This window comes from Palaemon carinicauda, chromosome 14 (assembly GCF_036898095.1).
Source record: "Palaemon carinicauda isolate YSFRI2023 chromosome 14, ASM3689809v2, whole genome shotgun sequence".
NCBI lineage: Eukaryota > Metazoa > Arthropoda > Malacostraca > Decapoda > Palaemonidae > Palaemon > Palaemon carinicauda.
Genome location: NC_090738.1, coordinates 116248301 through 116273734, shown reverse-complemented (window position 1 = coordinate 116273734; position 25434 = coordinate 116248301). Strand labels below are relative to the sequence as shown.

Genomic DNA, 25434 nt, shown 5'->3' with positions numbered 1-25434 from the left:
CAATCGCATACCTTATGAAAGGCTTTTCAAAACGTCACTGCAGTTTTTTTTTTAATTCTTTGCTCTTGAACACATTCTCATAATTTTCATGATAAATCATTTGGTACCATAGTACAGTAGTCCTTGAAAGTTGTGTTGATGTGGTTATTTCCAGGAGTATGCCAAATAGCATGTTGTACAAACTTGATGATGATATGTGTAGTTATCACTATTAGATTTTGAATAAACTTAGCTGTTAAGATTTCAATTCAGTTCCCATTACTCTGGAGGACCAGTCTTTGAAATTAAATTATATCTTTAAATCTCCACTGATGTTCATATTGCCCTTTCTCCATAAACTCTGTTTATCGATGTTTACCCCAAAAATTATTTAAAAAAATTCCATTTTTTTTTTCTTTCAATAGACACAGGTCTCTAGTAAAGGCCATGAGACGCTAGAAGTTAATGGCAAGAAACAAAACATCATAGCGGTGATTAACAGACTTAACCCCTTCAGAGGAAATATATTTCAAGTTCAAGTACTGTACTCATTTTTTTTAACCGAATTTTATAAAGTGATTAGCCTTAAAAGGTCTTGACTTATTTAGCTTCTTTTGTTAAACTACAGAGAAGTCTGACTTCCCGGCATGGTTGCTTACATTAACCTGACTTCCATAGCTGGATCTAGTGGTCATAGGGTTTCATTCAGTAGGGAGTTCTGGAAATTTACTGCACCCTACAGAGTCAAGATTCTCTTGTAGAGCCCCAATTTCCTTATTAACTTAAGTCCTTCTGCTGCGAGTATCATTCAGTAGGGGGTTCTGAAAATTCACTGCACTCTACAGAGTCAAGATCCTCTTGTAGAGCCTCAATTTCCTTATTAACTTCTGCTGCTAAACCCTTGCATTCCTGCATTCCCATTCACTCTTTTAAACATCTAGATTGTGAGACGTAAGCCAGAGTTGGTAGTCTTGATCCTCTTATCCCTCCTCTGTCTAATGTAAGTACTCTTAAGCAAATTCGTTTTTCATTTGTGGATAGCGTTTCATATCCTAGGAATCTCATAGCTATTTAATGTTGTTGTTGATGAGTCTGCTAAGGCTGATTGGTTGCATCATGCCTAGGTAACAGTGCGTTTCGTTTGCTTGCAGGCTCGGTCACTAGCTGATCATGTTGCTCTTTTTCTGTCCCTTAGTGTTATTCCCATCATTATTCTTTCCATTCCTCTTTGAGTTGAAGGTTTATTTTAGGAGGGTAAATTTTAACACGCTTTTATTACAATTACAAATCTTACTATGCAGACTTAAAGATTGTCATGAGGGAGACTTTAATTATTGTGGGTTATTTCTATTCAGTGATGAATTTAGTTGAAACAGTAGTGAAGCAAGTTAATCCTGTAATAAATATATTCTTATCAAGATTGCTGGGTTTTAGGCCTTATAGTAGCTTCTGGAAATGTGGTCTTTTAAATTTTTGAGTTTGTTTGATCTATAGTGTTCTTTTTTCCATATTTCGAATATCGTTAGAAAAACAATCTGAAATCCCATACAGTATTTCTAACTGTATTCTGATATGGTTTCCATTAATCTAGACCAGCTGAGTCTAGAATTTTAATTATATTATTTAATTTTTTACCTATATCTTTTCTTTGTTGGCGTCCCTCTTCCATCAGAGTGTGGGAGTCAGCAATATGAACATCAGGGGAGATTCATAGAAATAGAGGAATTTTGATAATAGAATTTATTTTTATACTTACCTAATCTTCAGATACATGAGCACCCTCCTTTACACTCACTTTTGATGTCAAGTAATAGGGAACACTTTGAAATAAGAACTGAACAAAAAAGACTATGATGTTTCACTTCTGACCATTACCCGCTAGCGTGTCTCATTATTTTCTAGAAAATGGGAAAATTCCTATTTAATTTTGGGGGGTAAACGTCGATTAAACCGGGCTTCGGGAGAAGAAAAAATTTGAACATCAGGCGAGTATAAAATTAACGAATGTTGTTATTAAAAATCTTTTTTTTCATAAGTATAAGTATTATTTTGCTTTGTGGAGTTGCTTCAGGTTGATTATTTATTGCTGTAACTAAGGAGATAAATATCCTATTAAATATGATTATTACAAAAATTTATTATTGTGTTATTTGTATATTACCGTGCCTTATTAATCATTTTGTGTTTGATAATTTTTGCATTCTTAGATGGATAATTATATTCCAGGATACAAAAATGGCTCATTTAGCAGATCTCTTTTCAATGCCTGAGATGTGTCTTCTCAGCCAAGTGGCCCAATTCTTCTCAGACAACAACATTCCGTACCATTCAGTTCCATTATTTAATGATGTGAAGGTAAGACAGATATCTAAAACCTTTTAGGCATGTTATTGTTAAGTATTTTGTACCTAGAGTATCTTCTGTAATGGAAAATATATTGATCTAGATTGGGGATAAAAAGATGGAATTGGATGAGACTGTGACATGTATTAAAGAATGAAAGGGTTTTATTATTCTGCAATTGCATAATTACATTAGACATTTCAAACTTATAACTTTCCAAAATGAACTGATGGCATGATGCATTACTATGTTCATATGTGTATACAAATGTTTTGTTCTTTAAAATAAGGATATGTATTCTGGTGCTGGAACAACCATTCAATAGTTAACAAGATAGTTGTTGACAATGCGAGGGGGAAGCCCTGCCCACCTGCATATCAGAGAATAGCAGCTTTGTCTTTGGCTGTGGCCGGAACAGATGTACCTATGTCTTCCTCTCTTGTCTGTTGGATATTACAGTCAGCCCTCCATATTCTTGTAGGTAACAGAGACAGGCACAAAGATCGAGAATCTGCCAATGCTTGCTGCTCTAGGGTGGGTTAACTCATAACCTACCAACTCGCTTCCCATTGTCTATGCACGGTCAAGTTAACACACTAGGTGACCCACTGTACTGCACTATATTGTTTTCACATGGTTTCTCCATGAGCATTGTTTTTCATAATGAATACACTTCAGTAACTATATACTACATAAAAAAGTGTACTGTATGTACATGCATACAGTATACAATAAGACAACTCATTGCCATATTTGTAATGTATACTAATACCAATATAACAACAAAACACTGTTCTTCCTATCTAACAACACATGTCAATATTGTAGTGTATATTAGTGTAATATATGTACAACACTCTTTCTACAGTACAGTATACAGTACATACATAATGTATCACTCGTAAGTGATGCCTGTTTTGCATAGTTGACGTTATTGACTCCCAAACACCTAGCCTATCATTACCTCCGTCAACGAAGTTTGAAGGAGGTTATGTTTTTGCCACAGTTTGTGTTTGTTTGTGAACAGCTTCCTGGCCGCAATTTTAATTGTAGAGTAATGAAACTTGCATGGATTAATTGTTATGTAAAAAGCTGGAAATTATTAAATTTTTGAAGGTCAAGGTCACAGTTAAGCAAAATGTCCACTTCTCGTAATCAGCCATAAGTTTGGACATTGTTGTCACCTAGACTTCAAACTTGGTTCATATTTGACTGTATGAAAATCCACGCCAATTAATACATGTTAAGGTCAAAGATCAAGGTCGAGAACTAAGCTGTTTTGTGTTGTTGACCTTATGAACTTCCTAACACCTAGCCTATAATTACCTCTGCCAACGAAGTTGAAAGGAGGTTATTTTTTTGCCCCTGTTTGCTGGAAATGATTAAATTTTGAAAGGTCAAGGTCATCTTCAAGCAAAATGTCCAATTCACGTAATCAGCCATAAGTTTGGACCGTTGTCACTGAGACTTAAAACTTGGTTCATATTTGACTATGAAAATCCACGCCAATTAATACATGTTAATTATAGGGTAATGAAACTTGCAGGGATTAACTGTTATATTAAAAGCTGGAAATTATTAAATTTTGGAAGGTCAAGGTCACAGGTCAAGGAGACGGTCAAGCAAAATGTCCAATTCACGTAATCAGCCATAAGTTTGGACATTGTTGTCGCAGAGACTTCAATTTTGGTTCATATTTGACTGCATGAAAATCCACGCCAATTAATACATGTTAAGGTCAAGGTCGAGAGATAAGCTGTCATGGCGGAGGTTTGCACTCTGAGTCCCCCTCTAGTTACCTTACTGTACTGTATGGTATACGCTATTTTGTATACATTACTTTACTGTAGTTAATATAACAGCCATGCTAATACGCTCTGTTTTGAGGAAGGTCCCAACCTTCTCCAAATCCCAGCAATGACCACTGGCGGTTTCTTCCTCCAGAAGTGGCAGGGTACTCTTCCCCTTGTTCTTACCCTTCCCCAGTTCAGTCCATGAGGGGTATAGGAGCAACATGATGTAGGAAGGAGGGATGCAAAGGTATATCCCCTGCTGTCAGTAAGAAAATGCTTTGCCTTGCACATCCCCCCCTCTTCTTCCTGTCAGGTTTGTTTCCTACCTATCTTCCAGGTTCCATCTCAGGACACGCAATATTGGTAGAACAAAACCTGGATTTTTGTGCTGGAAGTCTTGTATGACCTTCTGCAGTCCTCTTCATGTGTCGTCACAGGGACGGAGCACAAGTCTGTTCTCTCAGCCGAACCGGTACTTGACAGGCCACATTCAGTTAGAGCTCACTCGATACTCAGCTTCTAGAGAGGAAGACTTTTTGCTTTTGGTTACTTAATGGACTTGCAGTGCATGCATACCTTCAGGTATTCCGAAAGAGCCTCTCATTTTCCCCAGATGTTCACACAAGTGTCCACCTAAGTATTTGTGCTTGGGATGTTGGAATGACGTCTTCACTGTCGTTCCAGGATGAGATTGGGAGTAATCCTTTCTTACTACAATCTGAAATTTGTGATTTAGAAGAGTCTGATCTGATGTCAGAGCAAAGAAAAAATACCTGAGAAGGCTATTTAACTAGGAATTTTTTCCTTACTTATATCAGACAACGCAAAGAGGTAGCACACCTGTTCCTGATCAGAAGGAACTGCTGAACTACTCATAGTAGCAAGGAAGAACTGTTGGCAAGGAGAAAAGAGTGAGGTAGATCTCTCTTCTTTCCCCTTTACCAACTCCTCCTTCCCCTACTATTCTTTTTTTCAAACACTTAGTAGTCACACAGAAGGCCTCTCATAAAGTTCCTTGGGAATTGTAGTATGCGTTCTTCTCCTTCGTTAAAAAAAGACAGATATCACCTATATCAACAAACTCTATCAGTCCTTGGCCTAAGGATAAAAGTGGCTATTCTGTGATAGGTAGGTAAGGAGGGCTTCCCCTTCACTCTACTTTTCGTTAATCAACTACCTTGTTAACAATGCAATGGCTCTTCCAATGCCGCTGAAGACATAACTCTATTTTACAGGATTCAGGTTTGCATAGCTAGGAAAAATACAAATTACCGGTACTTAGAAATTTGTCTTTCAATGTAAATGCAGCTGCTACAATTTTATATGGATTTTCAAATAACTAAGCTTATGATTTTCTTTCAGAGCTATTTGAGTAATGTGTAGTAACTAACCACTGTACATTATATTAGTAGTACTCAAAAGCCTTGGTAAAAATTAGCAAATATTTTGGCTGAAATATCTGGAGTTTTTGTTTCTCTACATATAATTAAATGGAACATAAAGCCCAATCCCATTTTTCTGCCATGAATTATCCTCCACGTACCTTTTTTAAACATCAATATCCACTACTTCTCTTATGGATTAGCCATAATAAATGAAAATTGCATCATACATTCAAGTAATCAGAATCCCCTAATTTGTCTCATTATGTATTTCCATTATTGTTTTGCCTTTTCATCTGAATTTTATATCCAATGAATTACTGCAAATGATGTAAAACTGAATGATTTTGGATTAATTTTACAATTTGTGCCCAAAGGAAGGATACTCCCTATTTTATTGTAGTCTTTGAAGGTGTTCTAAACTAAGTATGGAGAGACCAAAAGAAAAGGATGGAAATTGATAGGTAAAAGCAGCTGCAGCTGAAGTCCAAAGGGTTGCAACAATGAACCTTCAGTCCCATCTCTAATTGGCTGCACAAAGCATTATATAAGGTCATTACCCCTTATTGGGCAAACATGGATAAAACAGGTACAGTACTTTCAAATTAAAAGAAAAATCAAATTATCAGAAAATGGGAGTGTTAGAATAAAGGGAGTTCCTGATGTAATAGCATTCATTGGATTGAACATGTAAAGGTAATGGGGAAGATATCAAATTAATTCTTTTTATTTTTAGGCAGCCATTGGTAGTATACACCCTGAAATGCATCGGATTGTGAGCCGGAATATTGGTGAATATCTCATCAAAGACCCAAATCTTGTTACGTTTTTTGAAAGACTGAAATCTTCTGGAAAGGAAATCTTCCTTATAACAAATAGTCCATTCTACTTTGTGTAAGTATAGCCATTATTGAATTAATTTACTATTATCAAGGTCCTATTTTAAACATGAAGGAAATTTTAAATTTTTTTGGGATAGAAAACTTTTTAATGTACTATACTGTGCAGACCTGTAAATCATAATTTGCCTAAATGTCTGTATAACAGTGGCTAGTTGTACCTTAAAAAACTCAGAGGAACGACCCCGGCCCAACTGAGGCCAGAATGTTTAATTATTATAAATATTTTTTTTTTTTTTTTTTTGAAAAATGTTTTGTATATAAAACAGCACTTGTTCACTACAATCCATTACTGTAATCATAATTTGCCTAAATAGCCATTGAAGCTATGTTGAAGAGTGAAATATTCTCAAAAAGATAAAGATTCGTTATCACAATTGGCATCATTCATGCCGCAGTATAGGTCAAGGACTAAATGGCATTTATGTTCTCAGAGCAATAGGTGATATCTCATGTGAGGTTTTGGTCCTCCGGCACAGTACTGACTGCAGTAAGAGCCCTATTGCTCTGGAGTACTATCTGATAAATCCCCGTTCTTTGCCTGTACAACTTTTATCAGTTGAAACCAAGGGCCGCAGGTGGTGTCTAGATATTTGTACATTAGGTCTTAGAAAAAATTTGGTAAAGGTTGATTGTTGCCTCCCCTTTCCTAAAATTTCTGTGGTATTTGAAAGTTCTCGTAAGTGGATATTGCACTGAATTCATGGCCCTTGCCCTTTAGTTGGGTTAAGTTTTACCTGGGAGGACCTTCATAGTTTTTGATGATCAACTACCTGATTCAGAAAGAGATAATGCTATTGAAGGCTGGTGTTTTCCTCTGCCTATTACTATAGAAAAGCTTGGAGAGTTGTGATCAAAACATTTTATCTGCCCAGAGGTACTCCTTGAAGGACCTGATAGTTCAGAGCAGTAAGCGACCATCTTTCACTGATGGCATGCAGGATAATACAGCTTGTTGGACAAGCTTTATTCATCCCTGATCATGAAGACTCAGACAGTGGAAAGACCTATGGTGTTGAGACCAAGATACTTTAATTATCCAGAGGTACAGTACTCTCTTAAGAACCTGATAGTTCGGAACAATGAGTACCCTTTTACTGCAGGCAGGGTCAATTTCAGAAGTACATTGCTGCACCACAATTTTTTCATTCATGGTTCCAAAGTCCTAGGTGAATCGCAGGCTTATCAATGTCCAGCCTTTTGTGAAGATGACTATGGAGAGAGTTCACAAACCTTCCTACTGGTAACAAATGCCAATAAAAATACAGTCTTAACGGTTAGGTTCTTGAGAGGCGTATCCAGAGGGGTTAGTATTGGTATCTGTACAGGCTCCTCAGAGCATGGATAGGGTCCCAGCTTGAAGGTCCCCCTGTATTCTTTACAAAGGTTGGTTGCAATGTGTCACCAGGTCCAAGATATCTCTATTGTTCCTTATATTTACACCTTTCCACAATGACGGGTTGACCTGGTGGATGAGAAGGACAGTTTTAAGTTTCACCTCAGGAAGAGGAAAATGTCCACTACCATTGGAGTACAGGGCTCTAATGCTGGACTACCTCTTGGACCACACCAAACAGAAAATATTGCCCACTTTCCTGGAATAAGTTAGTCATGGATCACATGCAGTCAGTGAGGAAAGCCTCTTCCAAATATAATTTCTCCCAACAGAATGCATAATAACCTCCATGCATGTAGCCAGAGGTCACATCCTCTCAAGAAATTTGCAGACAAAGTTCTTTTTCAGAAGTTTCTTCCAATGGGACAGACCTCAGAATGTCCTTTGATCCATCAAATCCATGAACCATTGTTGAGCCCAGCATTGATTGATGATCTTGTGGACAGTGGAGAATTTTCTGATCTTCTCCAGAGTCTGGAAGCTCATGCTGAGGGTAGAGATTGCATACACCTTAATGCCATCCCAATTCTGAAGCATTTTTTCTATTGCCTAAAATCCAGGATCTGATTGCAAGGAGTAATATAGTTATATTCTTGTGATTCAGGAATGTGGAAAGGTCTAACATTGGAGTTTCTCACTTCCTGCCCAAGGTCCTTGCACACAACTGAGTTGAAGTACAGCACTGACTGCAGGGTTTTGTTCCTTCCTACTGGTTGTAAGGGTCCTGCCATCACACAAGGTTCACCCACAAGGCTTTTTAGCGCAGCAGCAGGATAATCACAGGGCATAGAGGTCCCCCTCCAGTTCTCTAACAGCCGGAATTGGTAAAATCAGATTTGTAACCTGCTGAGAGGATAATTATTTTGATGAACCCTACCTCTAGGTCACATTGCTTATATCTATGAAGCACGGCCTTTCAACATTTAACAAAAGAAAAAATTCTCTACATACCATTTCCTATGAGATCACCAAAGTAGGAGCCCCAACCCAGGGGAGTAGTCCCTGAACAGTGCTTCCACAACGGGGAACCCTCCACCACTACCTCTTGGTCCTTACCTTATTTACGTAATTTTTTAGTCGAATGACTTTTCCTTATACTGGAATGAGTGTTAAAGGTTTACCATAGGTTTTTTTTACTACTACAGTATTTCAGTGCCAGGATTACTCTGGCATAAATTTTACATCTAACTGATATCAATTATTATTCTCAACACAGTAATTTATGGCCACTAGTTGCCTTGCTATTGTGCAGGATCTATTACTACCTAAAATGTAAACATCCAATTGTCACCTTATGTGACCCTTAGAGGGTCTATAAATGCCTGTGCAGTCTCTGAATGAAGTTAGTTGTTTGGGAGCTGTCTTCGTATTAATTCCACCTCCACTCTCGTCACAGGATCTCCATTGAGCTAGCAGCTAACCCAATACTGTACCAATACTAGATCAGTACCATACCAACTCTTAGCTCCAGTCCATTCCGTGCTACTTACAAGTCTTGCCAGTACCAGAGGTATTTCATCTTATAACTTTTGAATCATGCCAGTTATCAGGATCTTTACAAAAGTAAAAACTGGCCTCTGAAATTTGTCCAGGTTCCAGCTACATTTTAGCCCTTTTTATGCTGATCCTGTTTGGCATTCAGCCTCAGAATTGCTTCAAACCCATTTCATTAACCAAGACCAGGACCAGAGGATTTACCAGAACTCTTTCACTTAGAGCTGTTTTGATATTTAGCTATTTCCTGGAGTGAACCATGAGAAGCTTGGAGGGTTGTTATGGATAACAGGACTTAAAATTTAGCATTTAATGGTGGAACAGTCATGTGGATAGCACTAACCGATAGGTTCAAAAGGCGTTAAACCATTCACTCTTTCTAACCTTCATTCATCAATTTTTTGTCTTGGAGGATCACTACATTCTCAGCAGAGTCCAGATTACATGAAAAGTAAAACATTTGTCTTGGTGGACAAGAACACTCTATAGACACATACACTGACCCAGATATCCATAGGCACATGATCATGTCCACCAATTCTTTCCTTTTGTCTGGTAAACAAAAGGAAAAGATGTCTGGAGTATTGAAAGACATGAATGAATGAGTTTGTATGAAATAAATAAATATTCACAAGAAATTTTATGTGCCCATCATCTATATATATGAAAGCAATAGCTATTTAGCACACTTATACTTTTCATGAACATAGAAATTTAAATATTGTTTTTGTGTATCTTATTTAAAACTACAGTAAACCATACAATACTTATCCGAGTGTTGCATTTCATTACCTCCAATTTACTTATCTGAAGTTTGTAGATAGTCAAGGATTGATAACTTTTGACAGGGTAGGTGAGTGTGCTACCTCTTAAGGGCTAAATTTCACCTATCACTTGACATTTATGTTTGATTTACAGTGCACTGAGAAGTCAGTATCTTTAAACTAAAATCATTTACAGTTTTAGTATTTTTACTCATGGTACATTATTTTTTTTTTTTATAGAAATGCTGGAATGTCTTATCTCCTCGGAGAGAACTGGAGGGACTACTTTGACGTTGTTGTTGCAAACGCAAAGAAACCTGCATTCTTCACAGACAGCATGCGGCCTTTCAGAGAACTTAATGAAGCAATACTCATGCAGACTTGGGGACCTGTTGATAAATTAGAGAAGGGAAAAATATATCTCGAGGTAGGTCTAGTACTTGGTCAGTTTTTGGATATCTGCTTTTATTTGGTTTTTATCATTTATATTACATTAGTGTGGTATAGTAAGAGATACTTTTATGCTATACTTTAAAAAATGTTGCCTTTTCTCCACAATGAAATTCACGCAAATTATTAGTTGTTTTTTGGTGCCCAGTCTGTAAAGATTTCTTAATTGGCTAGGAAAATTCTTTGTTTTCCTTTACACCTATACTTCAGAAGACTATTGAGTGACTTTGACTAATTGGTTGATTTCAACTCGAAAATTTCTATGATACTATACAGTACTGTACATAGAAAAGATTTAGGAAATATGTTCTTTTAGTTATTTCTATTCTGGTTAAGGTATGTCATAGTTAAGATGAACCATTGCTTTCACATATATGTGAATGCAAAGGAAAATATCTAGGCTAAACAATAGCTTTTATTTGAATCCTGTATCTTTTTGTCTGTTTATGATAATATTGTTTCATGATAACATTGCTTATTGTTACATATTTGTTAAAAGAAAACCACAGTACTTTAATAATGATGTTATTCCTTTCTTTTTTATTTATAATACTTCTTATATGTACAGTGTGTCTTTGCTTATCTTTGGAATATTTTAGGGCAATTTGAAGCAGTTACAACGGATGAAAGAATGGCAGGGTCAGCACGTATTATACTTTGGGGATCATCCTTACAGTGATCTGGCGGATGTCTCTTTAAATCATGGCTGGAGAACAGGTGCCATCATATGGGAATTAGATGTAAGTTTTTTTTTTTCCTTAGTACTGTAATGTACACTATTTATCATTCATAGTTCATGTAACTGTATCTGTCTTTGTGCCATTTTTAAAAGAGAATTCATAACAGATAATCTTATGGTTCTTTGCATTTTCATGGTATTGCTTATACAATACTGTATACATTTTTTGTTTTTAAATTAATTTATTAACAGATTGTAATCCCTCGATATCCTATATTGCATATGCATGATCTGTTATGTTAGTGTAATTGTTTTCCTGAATTGATGCATTCAACATGTTTTGTATATTCCTGCCTGCTAATTTCACTTTTGTCTTTTAGTGAATGAATGGTCTATTGAAGAAATATTAAATCCTCTAATTTCTTTATTTACTTTCCATAATCTCTTTTTGTTTTATGAAGATTCTTGGTCAGGAAGCACCCAACCATTTTTGGTACAGTCAATGTAGTTTATTCAGCCTCATTCAGTATCACTACAGGTATAGTCAACCCCTGTCTAAATTTTTCAGGTGTGGATTCAGAAAATACTGACAGATATGGATAGACAAGTCAACCTGTGTCTAGCCAGGATAAATGCAGTTAGCTGAATCCATATGCTGAGATACTGTATAATGTTTTCTCTTAGAAATTACCGGATTTGGGTGCTAAAAAATTAAGTACAGTCCAAGTATTTCATGCAGTTAACTTCACCTTTCTTTGTTTCAGTATGAAATTCAGTGCTTAAATTGTGAGAATTATAAAAAGATGAGTGGATGGCTGATGATTCTTCAAGGATTAATCGAAAGTTGCCAAGACTTTGAAGATGAGGGATCACGAAAAATTATAGAGCAATGGGAAGAGGAACGTGATCGACTGAGGTAAAAGGGTTCAGTACTTAACTTTAAGCACAAATAATCTTTCAAACAAAATTACTTACATTCCGAGTTCCTTTGTAAAATACTTTTAGTTATGTTAATTTTTATTTACCGTTTTTAATGAAATAATCTTTGTGTTTATTAACAGGAAGGAGACGAAGAAGCTCTTCAATCCACATTTTGGAAGTGTATTCAGAACGCATGATAATCCGACATATTTTTCAAGACGTCTCTTCCGTTTTGCTGACATCTACACTTCTCGTTTATCGAATCTCAACGATTATTCTGTAAACCACACCTTTTATCCCAGAAGAGGAGTACTGCCTCATGAATATAAATCACTTTTTGTTTAATCTGTTTTGAATCTTCTATGATAGATCTCATTTTTCTTTTTAAATACAGACAAAGCTGTTTTACAAGCTATTTTTGAGAAAAGGTTTGTTAATATTTAGAGACGTTATCTGAAATTTATCTTAAATTAAGGATTACAGTGTGTTTTTAAAATTATGAATTGATCTTGCTGGATTGAATAACAGAATTTTAATATTGAAATTCATTATTTCTATAATCACCTGATGTTCATAATGCTTCTCTCTCAAAGCCTGATTGATACTAACATTTACCCTAATACTAAAAATGTCCTATTCGCTTTCCTTTCACTAAAGATTAGGCCTCCAGTACAGTTTTGAGACAGTTTAGGAGTTAATGGCAATAAGTTAATCTTGGGTATTCCGCAGACCCTATTTCTTTTCAGTCTCGGAGTTGAAAGTAAATCCCTGACCTCTTTATATCACTAAACATTAGGAAGAGAATGGCATGTACAGAATATGAATATCATGCGAGTATAGAAATAATAAATATTGTTATCAAAATTCAATTTCTTCTTCTTTGTCTAAATGTTTTCCCACTTCTATGTGGGGTCGATGTTTCTGGTCAGCTTTCTCCATCTACCTCTGTCCCACACCTCATCACTGGTTAATCCCTTTGATCGAAGGTAATCCTTGATACAGTCCACCCACCTTCGCTTTGGTCTCCCTCTCCTTCTCGTTCCCTGTACCTCCATTTCCATTACTCTCCATTATTCAATTTATTTTTGGAAATATCCATCTCAAGCCATCATCCTATTGAAGACTTGGGTAGCTGTTCTTAGACAAAACACTGGAACTTGAGTTGATAAACCTTTGAACCTTTCACAAACCAAAGGAGATTCCTTGAATTTTGATGAATAGAAATGTGAAGGTCTATAACTGTCAAGTCAATCAAAAACATCTAATCTCTTTTCCTTACTAGCTTAGGACTGTCTAAAGGATGTTTCCACTGAAAACTTGGTTAGAACTGTAAACTTGATTAGAATCAAAACTTCTTGAAGCAGTCCTCAACCTCCCGACACTTTGAGGACTAGGAACAACCTGTTGTAAATCCCTGGGTCTAAGGTCTCGTTTATAGCATTCTTCACGGAGTTTTGTAATCTCTACTTTCAAAATATGGGCCTTTCCTGAATTGTTTAGTCAATCAAAAACATCTAATTTCTTTTCCTTACTAGCCAAGGACTGTCTAAAGGGTGTTTCCACTGAAAACTTGGTTAGAACTGTAAACTTGATTAGAATCAAAACTTCTTGAAGCGGTCATCAACCTCCCGACACTTTGAGGACTAGGAACAACCTGTTGTAAATCCCTGGGTCTAAGGTCTCTTTTATAGCATTCTTCACGGAGTTTTGTAATCTCTACTTCTTGAAGCGGTCCTCAACCTCCCGACACTTTGAGGACTAGGAACAACCTGTTGTAAATCCCTGGGTCTAAGGTCTCTTTTATAGCATTCTTCACGGAGTTTTGTAACCTCTACTTTCATAACATGGGCCTTTGCTGAATTGTTTAAATATCTTGGAAAGGGTATTGGTTCCTTACACAATGGAGGAAGGATAGGGGGATTCAATAGCCCCTTTTTGACAATGGAGAGCACCACTGTCTTGGATGCAAGGATTCCCATGCCTGATATAAGTGGGAAAGCCTTCCTCCTACAGGGATCTGTTGAGAAAAACCATCATATCCCAAAAGCTCATCAGTTGCTAGAGAGGCATAATTATCATCTTCTCTATAGTTATTAACAATCCAAGTCTTCTCTGGATTCCCCCCTGAACTGAATGTTGATTTCCTTTTACATTTGTAACTTTAAATATTTTTAGTTATCAAATCATATTCCACATAGCAATTATCTATATTGCAATAGTGCCCCCTGCATGAGACAAAGAGAATGAGAATCATGATCATCCTGCAATACTAAGAAATCCAGAGGACATTTACAGTATTATCTCTATAAACCTTAATCACAAAAAACAAAAATCTGGATGGGTTTAGAAATGCCAAATGCTCAACACAAGGGTGACAGAAGAACTGAAAATAATAAGGATCTGATTCGTACCCAAGCCAATATTATTCCCATTAATCACTAGATGGTTTCAATGCTGTACTATGGATCTAAACCTATCAAAAGGAAAGAAAATGGGAAATATTTAGTTATGTTATAGGGTTAACATCTATATTAAACTAGGCTTCAAGAGAGAAACATGAATATTACGGGAGTTTCATAGAAATTATTACCTTTTCTCATTACATGTTAGATGAACAGCTCTTACCAGTGATTTACAAATATGAAAGATCATATTTTTAGAAGAGTATAGTTTTTATAACAAATTTTTACAATTTCATAAGCTATGTATTTTTTATTGTGTATTATGTACACAAAGCTCTGATACATTTATAATTACTGAAGACTCTTACTGTTTTTCAAATTAGTTTTACCTGTTGTCATGTTTTAAAATTTTGTTTATAGAATCTTTTTTTTTAGCTAAGAATTTGTTTGTGGCAAGAGTTTTGCAACTGTGATAATCACTGTCTCCAGAAAAAAAATCCATGAAAAACAAATGCTGTATAGAAGCTTTTCATGTTAAAAGGTGCTAAGATATAGCAATAAGTAGTGGTGTAGTAGAGGTAAGAAAATCATTTCATTATTTTTATACATGAATATTATTTTCATTATATTGTAACGAACTTCCTGATAAAGATTTTTCTTAGCATTTTAGCTCTACATTCATGCAATATAACCAAAAAGCATAAGTTTTTTTTCTGATATTGAACAGTATTATACTTTGGTGCTGGTATTTTTCAACGTTTGTATTTTGAGGCTTGCAAAAACTTGAAGAATTAAGTTTTACACTATTTTTTTTAGTATAACACACTTGTGCTATAACAGTGATTGTTTAATTTACATTTATTCCTACACATAAAAACCATTGTCCTTAAATAGTAATATGATTTTGGCGAGCTGGAATGACTATTTAAACTCTCAACTAGGAGATTGTGGTTGTAGGTGGGTGGAGGGTAAGCCCCTTCCACCCGACATTCAGCAAATCTCATTTTGATTTTGGCCGCAAGCTAGTACAGGCATACTTCATGCTGCCTAGTCTGGCTGTTTTAATCTTAGGTTTTTTCGTTTAGACTGAATAAATGCACCGGCAGACAGTCGTGTTTGAAGGATATATTAAAGGAAGATGAAGAAGATGTGCTATTGTTTTCCTGATAAAATGTAGATATTGACAGGTTTCCGTGCAAATCTGCCTTTATCAGTAACATACTTGCTCCTGTTGGGTGGCATGTCTGTTGCTGTCCTTTCCTTACTAGTGTGGCCTTACAACGCCGACAACGTGAACCTAAGGAAGTTGGAATTCCTTAGACCTTGCCAGTGCTCTGTCAAAGGAAGTTTTTCTCTCCTGTAGTGTCTTCCCAACCCTGAAAAGACACTTACGACGTATCTCCTGGTATTGTTGCCCCAACTGCTTTGAAGAATTCCCTGTGAAAGCATTGTCGTTGGCTTGTAATACTCCGAAGACGACAAACTGTAAGTTCCTGTTCCTACTCCTCCTCCTCGTCATCATTAGATTCTTCACAATGTAACCTCTAGAAGTAGAACAAGTAAAAGACATCATTGAAGGATTGAGTACTAACCCATCTCAGAGAGACATCTGAGTACATGGGCTGAGGTGTGCTCATGCTCCAGAACAATCGACCAGTTTTTCTCTCTCACGGAAGAAAAAATCGGTGCAAGCCAAAACTATCCCACACTTGGAAGAAGAATTGGTATGTACTGCTTCTGCCACCTGTGTTCAGTACCATTAACCGAACCCACGACAAAAGCCCTGAATTAGGTTAACTGCGATGGAAGTGAAAGCTACGACTGATCTACTCTCCCATACGATCAACGAGTTTTACCCCCACCCATGCAACGAATAAAATACAAGATCTCATCATAGACCCCATCGTCACCTATTTCCACGCGACTGGTCCTACCGTACCATCAAGCACCACCCGAACAGACTTCTCGCACTTGTTCTTCAGTGACTAGGGTCACAGAGCATCTGTCACTTCATTCCAATGCTCCTAGTCTACCTACCAAGATATTCCAACGCGCCAAGACCAATCCACTAAACGAGATCTTCCCACTTGCTGAAACCACTCAATATCAAGAGATCTATCCACGTGTTGAGATTTTCCCATGCTCCGAGTCCTTCCAATACTTCCATACAACAGAAAATCAAGACAGGTGGCTTTCCAGAATTACTCTGAGCACTAGCACCGAGATACTACATCGTGTTCATATAATCATTAGCAAGGCTACTCTTCACCCGGTGAGAGGCACTCACAAGACACGCCGCTCAGTGCCCATGCTCTCCCAGTCGCTTTTTAGAGGCTAAAAGCACAAAGAACTTTGTCAGGCTGCAAAAGCTCAAGAGCTAGGGGCACTTCAGCCTGGAAAGGAGAGTCTGATCTTCAAGCTGACATCCCTTCTTCCTTGTCAGGATATCGCTCATGTCCCGTGCTTGATCTTTGTGAATACTTTGAGGAGGAAGATTTTTCCGATTTGCACATCGAGCCCCTCCCCCAACATGATGGGGGAGGATTCCAGGAGCAATGTCAACACAACAGCTAACGTTTCCAGCCCAGTTCCTGCAGAAAGTCTTAAGACTGATTCTATGTTTGTCAAGATCTTTGTACTTGCACCTCAGGGAGGCCATCATGGCTCCATCAAGAGATGTTCACTCCAGTCAAGAGGAATACTCTTGTAAACACACTCAGTCGTCAGGGATACTGTAGCTCTTGTAGACATGCTCATTCATCAAGGATGTGTGTAGAGTTATACGTGGTCCCTACATTCTTGCATGCCAGAAAGGCTTCTTGATCCTTGGTTCTGATTACTTCCTCCCTCCTGAGGATAAGTCTATTAAAGATTAAAGAACAATTGTTTGTATTAGTGTAGGAACTAATCACAAAATTTTAAAGTAATTTGAATTGTTCCTAACTTACCCCCTAACTACTGCCACCTTGTTAAGTTCAAAAAGTTGCTTAAAGCATAAAGTACTCCTGTTAAATGACTCGGTTTTGTATAAATAGGGAAAAATAATCTTAAAAATTTTGTGATTATCTTTAGTTACAGGTTTATTTTATCAATCTTAATGTCTTATGTCCTTCTGCCTCCATTAGCATAGGCGAGTGATTTGGGGTCATATGTATAGTGAAAATTAGACCTAAACTTGTCAGGTGGGTAAGGCTTACCCTCCACCTACTAGCAACTACAATCACCTCGTGAGAAGTTTGATGGCCATTCAAGCTTCGCCAAAATCATACTCTTATTAAAGAACTCTTGTTTCTAGTTATGAAAAAAATTTCCAGTACTTGAAAAATTTGCGATACTGTATTGTATGTATACATTTTAGAATTATGTACTGTACGATATTTTTATTATATATATCCAAATGATTCACTTCCTGACAAATTATAAGTATCCAAATGGTTCAATGCCCGACAAATTATAAGTATCCAAATGGTTCACTGCCTGACAAATTATAAGTATCCAAATGGTTCACTGCCTGACAAATAAGTATCTAAATGGTTCACTGCCTAACAAATTATAAGCATCCAAATAGTTCACTGCCCGACAAATTGTAAGTATCCAAATGGTTCACTGCTTGACAAATTATAAGTATCCAAAATGGTTCACTGCCCGACAAATTGTAAGTATCCAAATGGTTCACTGCCTGACAAATTATAAGCATCCAAATGGTTCACTGCCTGACAAATTATAAGCATCCAAATGGTTCACTGCCTGACAGAGGGATTTCTATTAAGTTTTGCTAAACAGGTACAGTAGATTTAAACTTGAATGTGAGTAACACATCCCTATATTGAATTATATTTCCTTCATAATTGAGAAAATTTAGCAAAATAGCTTTAATTGTTTAACTCCAAGTCTATGCTATCTTTACACCAAGTACAACTTTTTATTTTTTAAACTAGGACATCTATTTGAGTCAAGAATTTTACCACTAGTTTAACTACCTATTGATGATGATCTCACAAAGAAGTGTACAGTAATAGATATTTTTGTGGTAGCAGAAAGATGATAATTTTAGTGTATTTAATATGTTGTAGCTGTGAATGTATTGTTGAATCTCTGTGTAGGAGTGTTAATTATTGAAACTGTGTAGTTAACTGCTGTAGTACATGTTTCAGGTTGATCCATAGTATATTTTTACCAACAAAGTTTTGCAATCTTTAAGTATATGTATCTATAAATACAATACATTTTTATTTTTGTGAGCATATTCAGAGCAGAGTTAACATATAAGCTGTAAAGGTTATCATTTTCATTTTGCTAATTTTTTTCTAAATATTTTTTTTTAATGTACAGTATTAGTTTTTAAAAATATTGACAAAATTTGTCAAAGAAACTCTCAACACTTACTTTAAAACTTTCTACACTACTAAAATTGCAGCTGTTTTGTACATTATTTTATAATAATGTTAAATTTGTTTTATGGAATGTGTTATTTTTGTTGCTACTAATAGATATATTATTAGTCATAAACATAGCAGATATGGTTTGATCTTTATAGAATGTAATGAAGAGAATTTGGTTGAAAGAGGTATAGACATGTGATTAGATGTAGAATTGAAGCTTATCAAGTAAGTCTTCATAAAAAATAGTATAATGCTTACTTTGAACTAAGCAATTGGTGTACAATTGACAGTCGTCATCTTTAATAAAAATGAGTGATAATTTTTTTTTTTTGTATTTTGAGTTGATTACTAGCAACATAGTTTTGAATTATTTATGAATTGCCTACCCATCCAATTTGTTACCTGTAAGATATGTTGAAATACACACTGTCCTAAATCACATTTATTTTCATTTATTCATTATCATCATGATACAGTACTGGTAAATATATTTTGGTCAATATGTACACTATCAGAATTTTTTTTAAGTAATTTTGTTTTTCCTGACTAGCATCCTGAGCCCTTTGATAAGAGTGCAAAAAAGGAAAGCTTACATTTCTCGGCAGGTAAGCGCCCCATTTCTCCCTCAATCAGGTAGACATTTATTTTTTTTACCTTAGGCCTGGGATTTACGGGGCTGTTGATGCAAGAAATGTAACTTGGAATATTGAGGTCTGTTTAGTTAGGAAAAATACAAATTACTTTAAAAAATTTGTGATTCATTCCTACATGAATACAAACCATTGTTCCTTTTATAGGAGACTTATTGTTCCTTTTATAGGAGACTTATCCTTAGGAGGGAGAGATGTCACAGTCGTTAGGTTAGGCCCATAGCAAGTGAAAAAGATACACAGGCAAAGATGAACCTTCATCTTTGCACATATTATATGTAGTCTGAAAGTATACACATTACATGAAATAGGTTTAAAGGTCCCTCATGAATGACAGGCAAGTGACAGTGACAATGCTCTAGAGACTAAACAATTATCCATATGCTCAGCATCCAAACCCCCTCTCCACCCAAGCTAGGACCAGGGAGAGCCAGGCATTGGCTGCTGATGATTCAGCAGGTAGACTTATAAGCTCCCCAAACAACCCCCCCCCCCCCCCCCCCATCTTGAGCTCACAAGGATGGTGAGATTGCAATCACAACAAGAAACTATCGAGTTTACCGGTACTCTTATCACCAGTCTAGCAGAACACCAGGCTGGGACATTTCCATTGGGCCACCACCACAATCCTTTCCATATATTCTATCCATACAACCCCATATCTTGTCTGAGAAGAAAGGTTACCTGCTTCTGACATCTGATCCAGCCCATAGCGGCCAAGACTGCTGCATCCCCAAGCAAGGGGGGAAGAAAGAAAAGTAGAATGCCAGTATTTCTACCTTACAATCAAGGCTTATGTCAAAACTGCTATCTTAGACCAGATGCTTCTTGTCCCACAGGAGAGCTAGTCTGGCTGCACAACCTGTTGAACAGCCACCGACAGACCAAGGGTAAAGGTATGGACTTGTGAGTATACTGTACTCCTTTAGACAGTGACAGTCTCTTTCTGAAACCTAGTGGGGCTGAACCCCTTACTTTGTGATCCCTAGCCTGAGTTGGCCCTTTCATACACTAGGAAGAAGGATAGGCTCATCTGATGAAATCAAGCTAGAACCAAACTGTGTTTTTGGATATCTTCTCTTGATCTTGCTGGTACTAAGAAAGTCTCTGGTGCTCAGGCCTAAAGCTCCAAATCCTCTTAATTCCTGCTGGATGGCTCTCAAGAGAGGGAAAATTCAAGAATTGAACCCCAAATCGTGATTCATTGGGTTTTGGGTGTTGGCCACAAACACGGGAACAAAAGTAAAGGAGATATTTCATCCCTCAGAATGACTTGACATAAGAGATGTCACGAAGCTCACCATCTTGCTTCTCCAACTCCAAGGCTAGCAGGCAGCCAGCCTTGAGTGTCTGATGCCCATCTCAAAGGTTCATATAGGCACGCACAAGAGAAATGAGAACGCGAGTAACATCCCACTCTGGTGCTTGATATCATGGAGTGGACAAGACCACTCGAAACTCCTCATGAATATAGCCGGTTCCCCTAAAGATGAAAGATCTAAGCCCTTCAGTCTGAAGACCGGACTCAAGACTTTCACCGCAGTGTCTAAAAAGAACTCTCGGCAAGGGAAGACTTGGAAATCAACTATCAATTGCAGAAAGGCTCTGACCAGAGAAGTACTGTACTCCTTCTACTAAACTAATTAAAGAAGACAGCTCACTTCTGATAGACAGCTGTAGAGGACCTTTGCAGATATTTAGACATCTATGCATTGCCTTGCAAAAAGCCTTTGACTTGGTCACTCCAAGGACTGATGGTACCTCTAAAGGTGGGGCTGTCAGAGAAGAGTGGGCCAATGGAGTAGCTCCCTCGCTTGAGAGTCACCAGGGTCATGATGAGGCCCAATGTAAGGAAAAACCTATTGATTAATCAGCGAATTAGGCAGAAGGGATGAAGTGTGCCCGTCCAAGTTGCCCAAAGGGTGTTCAAAAGCATTCTCGAACGCTGCCCAAAGTCTGAAAAGGGGGAAGAAGAATACTGGGAGCTTCCTGTTCAGTTGTGTGGTGAACAGGTCAATCGCTCGTGATTCTCAGAGAGCAAGAAGCCTTTCCACCACACAAGGATGTAGGGACCACTAAATCTTCATGGAAATATCAGCCATAATACTTATGAATAATTTATGAGACAATCATATTTCCATATAATGTACTATAATAAAGCTTGCCCAAATGCTTTCTTTTCAATTGAAAAATCACAAATTTTTAAGTAATTTGTATTTTTCCTAACATACTTACCTAGAACTACCTTCTTAGGAGTTACTGGTAACTCTACCTAACCGACCAGCTTTTTGTATAGTTTACCCTCTTTCCGTTTTCTACGGGGTCAACCTCAGGCAGTGTGATACGTGCCCTGAGGCGACCCGGGGTCGGGCAGCATGCTAGCTCAGGTCGTCGAATCGGCAGTAAGTTTCTGGTCGCGACATGATTAACATCTCGCCGCGCTCTCTCTTACCTTGTGCGACCCTTTGTGTCCCCCGATCCTTTGTGCTTACCGCGTGTTACCCACGTGTTTCCCTTTCACTTTCCCTTTACATCCTTGTGTCTCTTGGTGTGTTAGCTTGCGTTATGGAGCATCCTCGTCGTTGCCCTGGGCCTGTGGCTGGGAAGTCTTGCAGGGCTTTCCTTTCCAAGCCTGAGGTTGATCCCCACTCCTTGTGCTCCACGTGTAGGGGGAAAGTGTGTTCCCCTACCTCTACGTGCCCGGAGTGTGCTAACTGGACTGAGATCCAGTGGGTGCTCTTCGGGACGAAGAAGAAGAAGGCAGCTAAGAAGTCGCCTAAGGACTCCAGTAGTATATCTTCACCTGTGGTTTCGCCAGATGTCTCGGCAGACCGTAGCGCCCGTCCTTCTTCCCCTACCCAGCGTAGGGGACGAGGGAAGTCCGTTGCGGGGAAGAGGCCCATTGCCCTTCCCCAAGAGTCTGATATTCCTGTGGGGGAAGTGTCCAGTGTGGGAAGAAGGTAGTTCTAGGTAAGTAACCGTGTTGGAACAACCAAAGATTAAAACACGGTGGAGCTTAAAAAAAGCAGGTGACTAGTTAGAAAAAGGAAAAAAGACCAAAGTAAATACAGCCAGGGGCTGACAAGATCTTCCAAAGAACCTTAAGTACCATCAATATTGCAATGTACCACAAGAACATTGTAAATGATACTACTTAGAGGGTCAAGTATAAAGGAAAATCACCCACTAATGTTATGCTCATTACCACCAAAATACATGAACTGCAAGCACTAAAATATGCTGAACACAGGGAAAAAATTCACAGAAAAATAAAATAAAAAGGTGTGAATTGGAAAGAGTACAGGTCTAACTTTCCAGTCCTTGATAAAGAACCAAAGAGAGAGTAACAAAATGGAATAAGATAGTGCCCTACCTCTTCCCTCAAGAAAGCTCACCATCATTCCAGCGCTTTATATAAAAGATAGCTCACCATCATTCCAGTACTTTATATAAATTAGGAGTGGTCTACTAACTGGATCTCCAGTAAATATGACAGTGCAATAGTAGGGTTTGTAATTTTATGAGCACATAGTTCAAAGTATTGTATGATATGAAAAATAAATTGTTGTTATAACTCATTTAATTCTATTTCTCCTCTGGCTTATACTTTTTTAATCATCTTATTTCTTTTTTTCTTACCTGACTAAATATTTAGTATTCAAAGATGTTTCATCTGATTGAGTCTAAAACACTTCTATGGTAACATGTTCATATGAAAGAAAAATATGGAAATAAAATTCTAATAACAATATGACAATGCAGTAATATTATATTATTTCATGACTAAAAAGAAAACAATATTAATTCAGGTACTAATGCTATATCATTCATTTGTGCTGTTACTCCAAAACTTAATACTCTTGACAGTGAGCATTGCACAATACAACACATTATGTACACTAACTACACCTATCTACATAACTCATAACATTTACTATTTAATTTTCAAATTCTTATTGAAAACGCTTCATGTATATTATCTCTGTATTACAATTACACTACATTACTGTACACTTACGGAGTACTTACTATCAATATTGCTGGATATCAACAAAGCACATTTATATTTAAACAAGCACACTGAAATATCTTATCTAAATTCCAAGTGCTTAAAGTAATATTGCATTGACAATCTATTAATACAGGAATATTTGGCAAGTGTCACACCAGACAAGCTCTTGGACAATTACTTATTTTTTTCATGTTCCCTAATTTTCCTGTCTATTGCCTCCTCCTGGAAAGCTTGGTATACATAGGAGAATATAATAACCTGAACAACAACAACAGCAGTTATAGCAGCATATACAAAATTATTTGGCTCACCAATTCCATATGATTCCTCAATAACTTTCCTACTATAGAAAAAGGCAACAAAAGGTAAACTAAACATTGCAATTGTATGATAGAAAAGTTTCATCAGCACTTGGTTTTGAGTCGGAGCTTTAGGCACGGCACCTGAAGATGGGCTGACAGCTGATTTTTCCTCGACCGAAGAAGCTTTCTCTAAAGATTGAGCTTCCATTGCAATGTGAATTATGCAATACAGTGCAGTACTGTACTTTAAAAAATCCGGACGTCACCTGAAAAAAATTATATGAATTACAAGGTTTACTTAGTACAGGAAAAAATTGGATGAAAGAATAAATGGACTAAGACATCTATGTTGTAATATTTAACATCACAGTGGAAATATAAAAATAGAAGATGGAAAGAGAAAGTTATTCACCAATAAAATCAGAAAACATCTACGGTATACGGTAGTTGCTCCTACACATGTATACAGTAAACCTTTTATCTTTAAAAATAGTGAACATCTTCAGTGGAGTTGGAATGACTGCTGAAATTGTTAACAAGGTAATTACCAACAGTTTGTGAGTGCAGGCGAGTTGCCCCGCCCGCTCTCCTGTCAAAGACTCTTCACTTTATCTTCGGCCGCAAAAAACACAGTCGTTCTGTTGCGTACTATCCAAGACTGTTTAATCATTTTCCCATACTTTTTAGTTTGAATGGTTGATATTGGTTTAGGATTAATAATGAAACTAAGCAGGAATGCAATTGTAGGTTGGACACCATTAGTTCATCTTCAAATATTTCACATTTATTATTCATTACTTCTATATACTTAATTTGCTATTATTATTATTATTATTATTATTGTTGTTGTTATTACTTGTTAAGCTACAACCCTAGTAAGAAAAGCAGGATGCTATAAGCCCAGGGGCCCCAATGGGGAAAATAGCCCAGTGAAGAAAGGAAACAAGGAAAAACAAAATACTTTAAGAACAGCAACAACATTAAAATAAATATTTGGAAAGAAGTGAAGAGAGTAAGGAAGGCCGGCGCAAGAATTGAAGAGACAGTGAAAGATGGAAATGGAAGGTTGTTAAAAGGAGAGGAGGCAAGGAAAAGGTGGGCGGAATATTTTGAAAGTTTGCTGAATGTTGAGGATGATAGGGAGGCAGATATAATTGCTGTTCCAGGTGTTGAGGTGCCAGTGATTGGAGATGAGAATGAGAGAGAGATTACAATAGAGGAAGTGAGGAGAGCACTAGATGAAATGAGAGTAGGAAAAGCATCTGGTATGGATGGTGTGAAAGCTGAGATGTTGAAGGAAGGGGGTGTGACTGTACTTGAAAGGTTGGTGAGATTGTTTAATGTGTGTTTTGTGTTGTCAATGGTACCAGTAGATTGGGTCTGTGCATGTATTGTACCACTATATAAGGGTAAGGGAGATGTGCATGAGTGTTGTAATTCAAGAGGTATTAGTTTGTTGAGTGTAGTTGGAAAAGTGTATGGTAGAGTACTGATTAACAGGATTAAGGATAAAACAGAGAATGCAATCTTGGAAGTACAGGGTGGTTTTAGAAGAGGTAGGGTTTGTATGAATCAGATTTTTACAG

General features: G+C 37.2%; 1 protein-coding gene across 4 annotated transcripts in view; it reads left to right on the top strand.

Annotated features, from left to right (window-relative positions):
- Positions 1–19395, top strand: part of Nt5c (5' nucleotidase C) — a 62217-nt gene extending 42822 nt beyond the window's left edge. For 2 of the 4 annotated variants that reach the window (XM_068387208.1, XM_068387207.1), the window contains 6 exons: positions 2206–2334; positions 6234–6391; positions 10291–10477; positions 11100–11240; positions 11944–12095; positions 12241–19395. In XM_068387208.1, the coding sequence (XP_068243309.1) occupies positions 2206–2334; positions 6234–6391; positions 10291–10477; positions 11100–11240; positions 11944–12095; positions 12241–12445 (972 nt within the window). In that variant the 3' untranslated portion in view covers positions 12446–19395. The remainder of the gene's footprint in view (positions 1–2205; positions 2335–6233; positions 6392–10290; positions 10478–11099; positions 11241–11943; positions 12096–12240) is intronic. The other 2 variants (XR_011046526.1, XR_011046525.1) reach the window with 2 other exon arrangements.
- The last annotated feature ends 6039 nt before the right edge of the window (positions 19396–25434 follow it).